This window comes from Netta rufina (genome assembly GCF_964035555.1).
Source record: "Netta rufina genome assembly, chromosome: 20".
NCBI lineage: Eukaryota > Metazoa > Chordata > Aves > Anseriformes > Anatidae > Netta > Netta rufina.
The window spans coordinates 1,776,854-1,782,853 of NC_140144.1; the positions used below are offsets into that span (position 1 = coordinate 1,776,854).

At 60.6% G+C, this 6,000-nt stretch overlaps 1 protein-coding gene across 4 annotated transcripts in view; it reads right to left on the bottom strand.

Annotated features, from left to right (window-relative positions):
* The window catches only part of GRIN1 (glutamate ionotropic receptor NMDA type subunit 1), a gene marked incomplete at both ends in the record, with an annotated part of 33,181 nt that extends 27,776 nt beyond the window's left edge, over positions 1–5,405 (bottom strand). For all 4 annotated transcript variants that reach the window (XM_084299255.1, XM_084299254.1, XM_084299253.1 and 1 more), the window contains 2 exons: positions 2,080–2,214; positions 5,148–5,405. In XM_084299255.1, the coding sequence (XP_084155381.1) occupies positions 2,080–2,214; positions 5,148–5,405 (393 nt within the window). The remainder of the gene's footprint in view (positions 1–2,079; positions 2,215–5,147) is intronic.
* Between the last annotated feature and the right edge of the window lie 595 nt (positions 5,406–6,000).

Here is a 6,000-nt window from a genome sequence, read left to right on the forward strand (position 1 = left end):
ATGCTCCGAAAGCATCAAAAAGAACTGGGCAAATCTGTCTTGCTGAGGCCCACGCCTCCTCTCTCAGGCAGTTTAACCTTGGGAGGACCATAATTAACTCTGAGACTTCAACCCCCTGTGAAATTTAGCTAAAATTGGCTGATGCCTTCAAAACCAATCAGGAGCATGCACATGAAGTGATCTTGCAAGCTTGTTTCCATAGAAACTAAACCAAAAGATATAATTTCCTGAATTAAAACAAAATAGCAAGCTGATCACTGGAAACCAAAAAGGGAAGCAGCTGAATGTCCCAGTGCTGCACCAGCCTGCCCTGAACAGGGTGGGCAGAGCTTTGCACAACCCTCTCCCATGCCTTCACCTTTTTCCTTTTTCCTTCACTCTTCTGTGCCCCTGAGCGCCTGCCAGCCAAATGCGCAGCCTCCTTGCTCTTCTCTCCATCCATTCTTTGCCCATGCCCAAGCTCCTGCAGGCATCACCCCTCTCTGCAGAAAGGCAGCTGAGCGGGGACCAGCCCTGCAGGAATGCTCGAGAGGTGCCAGGGAAGGGCACCAGTCCCTGCTTGTGAGGGCACCTGTGGCCCTGCACCTGCCCAGTGACCCCAGTGCATCGCCCCTGCCACCGCCATGGGTCCCCCCTCTGGCTCTGAGGGGAACCGCGTGGTGTTTATCAGCAATTTTTTTGCGGATAATATTTTTTAAATAGGGAAAGATGGTTGGGGATGTCTGCATGGGAAGCTCCCACCCTCTCAGGGTGAGCTGGAGAATTCAGCACAAGGTCACCCTCTGGAAGTGGCAGCTGATCTGCTGGCATTACAGGTCCAGCCCTCCCCCACCCCATATCAGCACGAAGCAAATCCCCCTACACGTCCCAGCTGCCTGCTCCTCTGGTCAGCCAGCTCTGGTATCACCCTTTGCCCTGCCCCCTCCCCTTCCCGCAGTGCCTGGAAGGACCCCAGCAGGTCCCCAGCCCTGCCACTGCCATGGCCCTGGTTTGCTGACTACCCTGCTGTGGTTTTACCAAGCCCTGCTGCTGCTTCTGCTGAGCATCGCTGCCAGCTGGGTTTCTGGGAGCTTCTGCTCCTCCTCTCCTGAAATTTGGCTTCATTTAGCATGTGGGCAGAGTGACTATTTTTGCACTGAACATTTGCATTTGTGAATATTCAAAATTTCCAAGCAAAGGCCTATGATTCGTGCTTTGGAGCAGGCCTGCTGTCACGCACTAAGCTCATGCAGCTGAACAAAGCCCTCCACAAGGCTGCCTTGGTCCAGGGCTGTGATGGCACCTGGACAGCCTGGCCCTGCTCAGCTGCTGCTTCTGCTCTTGCTGGCCACGCCGTGGTTTTGCAGAAGGGCTGTGAGCTGAGAGTATGCAGCACCAGAGCATCTCAGAGCACACGCCAGGGCATGGCCCCAGATCCTGCACAGCAGGAGCACATCCAGTGTCAAGATCGATGTGTTTCCACGGGGAAAGCAGAGGGTGGTTTGACTGGAATCTGAATCTTTCTTGAGTGCTGCTCAGCCTGAGCCATGGGATGGTTTGTGTTGGAAGGGGCCCTAAAGCCCATCTGGTTCCAATAGGGAATGGAGCAGGTACCCCTCCCACCACCCCAGGCTGCCCACAGCCCCATCCATCCTGGCCTTCGCCACAGCCAGGGAAGGGGAATTAGCCTCAGGATAACTTATTAGGCAATTCTATTATCTCCTTTGCCAATATCACATAAAACCTCTTGCCTATCCGCAGGTCCCCCCGCACCTGGGGAGCACCCAGGACCCCCTGGCTGCCTCTAGCGAGCAGGGCAAGAGCAAGTGCAAGCATTTGGCTTGGCTGAAGAGCAGCGAGGCCAGCAGCCTGGCAGAGAAACGCTGCAGAAATCATCCCACACTATGTAGGTCAACACTGGCAGCTGCAAAAAAATGATGTACTGGGGATGCAAGAGAGGGAGGGACCTGCGGGTTTAACCAGAGAGGATGGATGGACAGACAGACACATAGGAAGTATTTAACATCATTAACCCTCCTGAGGCACTCTCGATTTACACCATACGTATGAGGTACTAGACTAGAAACATGCATCAGTTACCTTATCAGAATATATAGACATGCGTGTTGTCAGACCAATGACAGGGATCCTGTAGAAGCCAGCTGTGTATGATACGGGTGTTGGTGTTAGGTGATCGTTGGGAGCAGGAGGGTGACTAACTAATATTGCATAGACCTGCAGGACAGGATACATGACACAAACATTATTTCACAGGAGCACATCTGCCATCGAGTGTGATTTTCCTTTTCTGCAACGTTAAACAGCCCCACGTTAGCACAACAGCGGCATTCAAGTAATCACCATCAGCAAAGCCATGACTGCGCCTGGGAGCGAGGGCGCGGTGCAGGGGTGCAGTGAGCCTGCCGCGGCTCAGAGGGGACGGGTCTGCTCAGGGCTGTGTCTTGATGGAAACGCCGTGACGAGCTGCTCGGCTAAACTAATAACTTTCATGGATTACAGATTAAAGGGAAGCATCTCCCTTACAGTCACACTGTGTAATGCGATTTCTTTAACCACACATTTAATACTCGGTTGTAATTCCCCTCCGAGGACTATTATGAACAAAGTGGTCAGCTGGGACTCAGAGCCGGAGGAAGAGCGCAGAGCCACGGCACAGATCAGCCATCTGGCCCCGAGAAACCAGAGAGCCGGCATGGGGGCATTGGCTCTCGGGTGCTGACAAGGGATCTGCCCAGAGCATGGGCAATGGGGTGCAGGGATGGGGTTGTGCCGAAATGGGGAGGGAGGATGTCAGCAACATCCTGCTGTTCTAGTGGGCTGGGATTTCAGTCTCCAGCAAGATCGTGCTCGGTGTCAAACCAAGGGGAAAGGAGCTGTGTAATCCCTAGGGGACCCTTTGTTATAATAATGCACTTTCACTGCACCAGGAATATCCCCAGCTGGTGACAGGTCTCCTGCTAGGGTGAATCGATGCAAGGACTGATGTCCAGGAACAGATAGCCCCTCTTCCCTCCTCCAAACATCTGCCCAAGCCCCCGGATGTTCTGTGCACCCAGGCTGGTTAGGTAGGATGGGAGAGGAGGATGAAGCATGTCCAGGGAAGGGCCTGGGGACTGGGTGGGATGAGGGTAGATCCTGCTTGGTGCTGGAGGGGAGTAGGCTGAGGGTGCAGAGAGAGTTGGGTCAGGGTTTGGAGACCCTACAATAGGAGGGATTTATGGGAAAGGGGCTGGGAAGAACACACAGGGTATGGGGAGGCAGGAGAGGGGGTGTCTGCTGCCCAGCCAACACCAGGGGTGGGTGAGGGGGTTGTGCTGGCAGGTGTGGGACACGGGCTTGGGGATGGGTCTTTGGGCAGCACCAGGCATGGGGAGGAGAGGCAGGGAGGCAAGGGCTGCTCCATGCCACACGGCAGCTGGCTAAGAGGACCCATTTTGTGGGGCGGGTCCCCAGCCCCTCCCCTGCCTTGCAGCTCCCTGCTCGGACGCAGCGCCAGCCAGCCAGGACAGGAGCGGCTGTGTGCCGTGCTGGGGCTGAGGGGCCAGGAGCAGTTGGACCATTGGGATGGTGTGGCCACCCCAGCATCCTGATGTGAGCACCCACAGCCCCCTCTGCATTGCAGCGTCGCAGCTGCCCCTGCCTGCAGGGTTTGCCTTGGGGACGAGGCTTAGAGGTGGCCTGGACATGGGCATCCCTCAGCTGGGTCACTGAAATGGAGTCTCCTGCCAGGGAGGGACCTGACTGAGCCCTTTCCCTGTTGCTGGTGAGGGACAGCCTGTGCTGTGCTCCCTGCCCAGTGCTGCTGGCACCCCTGGGGACGTCTGCAGACATCCTGCATCCCTGGGGAGCTGCGCTGTGACCCTGCCAGCACTGCTCCGCCAGCACTTCCCTTCTGTGTGCTGGGGCGTGCCCGTGTTTATGCATGTCCGTGTGCATGGGTCTTTGTGGTGCAGGTGTTCACACACTTTGTGTGCATGCCTGTGCACCTAAGCACAGCTCTGCATGCTCATGAGTGCATTTGAGATGGGGGTAGTTTTTAGGTGCCTGTCTGCCCATCCACCACCCCAAGTGGGGTGAACGGTGGGCTCAGCCCCCAGAGCACACTTAAGGGGAGTGTGTGTGTGCATGTATGTGTGTGTGTGCACCTCCAGTGTGGCTGCAAGTTGCATGTGTGTTCTTTGTGTATCTATGATCCCCAGTGTGCTCATGTTTCTCATGCATGTGTGTGTAGTAACGGGTGTGCTTGTGTCTGCTTCATGTGTGGTGCGGTGTTGGGGGGAAGAGTGGTGCTGCGTGTGATGGGGGTGCAGCTGCGGTGCGCAGACCTTCAAGTGTATGGCCTGTGGGTGTGTGCAGGTGGGTGTGTACAGGCAGTACTTTGTGCGCGTGTGCTTGCAATGCATGGAGTGGGATGTGTTTGCGTGACAGTAAGCGTGTATGTGCACCCGGTGCAGTGCGTGCTCATGGATGTGCGTGTGGCACAGCGTCTGAATTGGCACACTGACATGAGTGTAGACATGCCATGTTCTGTGTGTGTGCCCACGTTTGCATAATGATGCATGTGTGCACAGGGCATGTGTGTGTGCACGCAGCACAGCCCATGGGCACTCCATATGTGAGCGCACACGATGCGTGTGCACGCGTGGTGCTCCCCATGCCCACACCTGCTGCGTGTATGCCATGCGTGCACCCAGCGCGTGCCCGCGGCTCTGCGTGCTGCCTCGGGTGCCCGTGTGCACGCGTGTTGGGGCGTGCGTGCGGGCAGTGCGTGCACGCGTGTCGGTGGCTGCGTGCCTGCACACCCGCTCTCCGGGCGCGTGAGCCCGCGTGTGCCCCGGGGGGCGTGCGTGTGCCCGCGCGGTGGAGCGCGCAGCCCGCCCGCGCTTACATAAAGGCTGCAATGCGGGCAGCGGCGCCCCGGGCCGGGGGGGCACGACCCCGCTCCGCGGCTCTGTGCGCCCCGAGCCCCCGGCGGCGGCCGGGGGACGCCGCGGAGCTGCGGCGTGTGCGGGGGCAGGGGGCTGGGGGCCAGAGGGGGGCAGCGGGGGGAAGCGGGGGGCAGCGGGGCTCGGCGCCCTCTGGGGACGGGGTTGGGGGGGCTCCGGCGGCGGCGGCGGGGGCGGGGGGTGGACGCCGGCCCGGGGTACCTGGCTGGAGATGAGGTCCTCGCAGACGGAGAGGGCCATCTGGATGGCGTTGGGCTTGTGCGTGACCGAGGTGGCGTTGAGCTGCAGCTTCCAGGTGCCATGCCGCTTGTTGGCCTGGTTCACCGCCTCGCGGAAGATCTGCTCGTGCTTCTTGGTGCTCAGCACCGCGCCGATGTTGACGATCTTGGGGTCGCAGCCGGCGCGGGCGAAGGAGGAGGAGAAGAGTAGGGCGAGCAGCAGCAGCCGCATGGTGCTCATCCACGGCCGGCCCGGAGCCCGCCGGGCCCCCGCCCGCTCCCCGCCGCCCGCGCCCTCCCGCTCAGCTCGGCCCCATGCGGCCCGGCCCGGCCCGGCCCGGCTCGGCTCGGCTCGGCTCGGCACGGGGCGCTCTCCCTGGTGCTGAAGCGCCCGCTCCGCTCCGCGCCGCCCCGCTCCCCGCCGCCGGCTCCTCCCGCTCCGCGGCCCCGCGCTGCCGCAGCGCCCACCCCCGGCCCGCCCCCGGCCCCCGCGGGCGGCGGGAGGGACCCCGACAGGGCCCGGTCGCTGCGGCAGCGCCGCTCCGTGCGGGGTGCCGGGAGCTCCCCTCCCCGACCCCGGGTCCCACCCGCGTGCCCGGGGGAGACGGGGGGAGCCGGCCCCGGGGGTCTGCAGGAGCCCTGGGGACTCCTGGGCCAGGGTCCTGCTCCTGCACCCCGCGGGAGGGCTCCTGCGTTGGGGGAGGGAGGTGGGGTGCGGTGCTGGGGCCAGAGCCCGGTGGGGCTGAGCTCCGGGCTGCTGCTGGAGAGCTCCTTCTGGGGTCTGGCTCCTTCTTTTTCATCTTTGTTGCTGGGCTGTCCGTTCAGGGTGTGGGTAT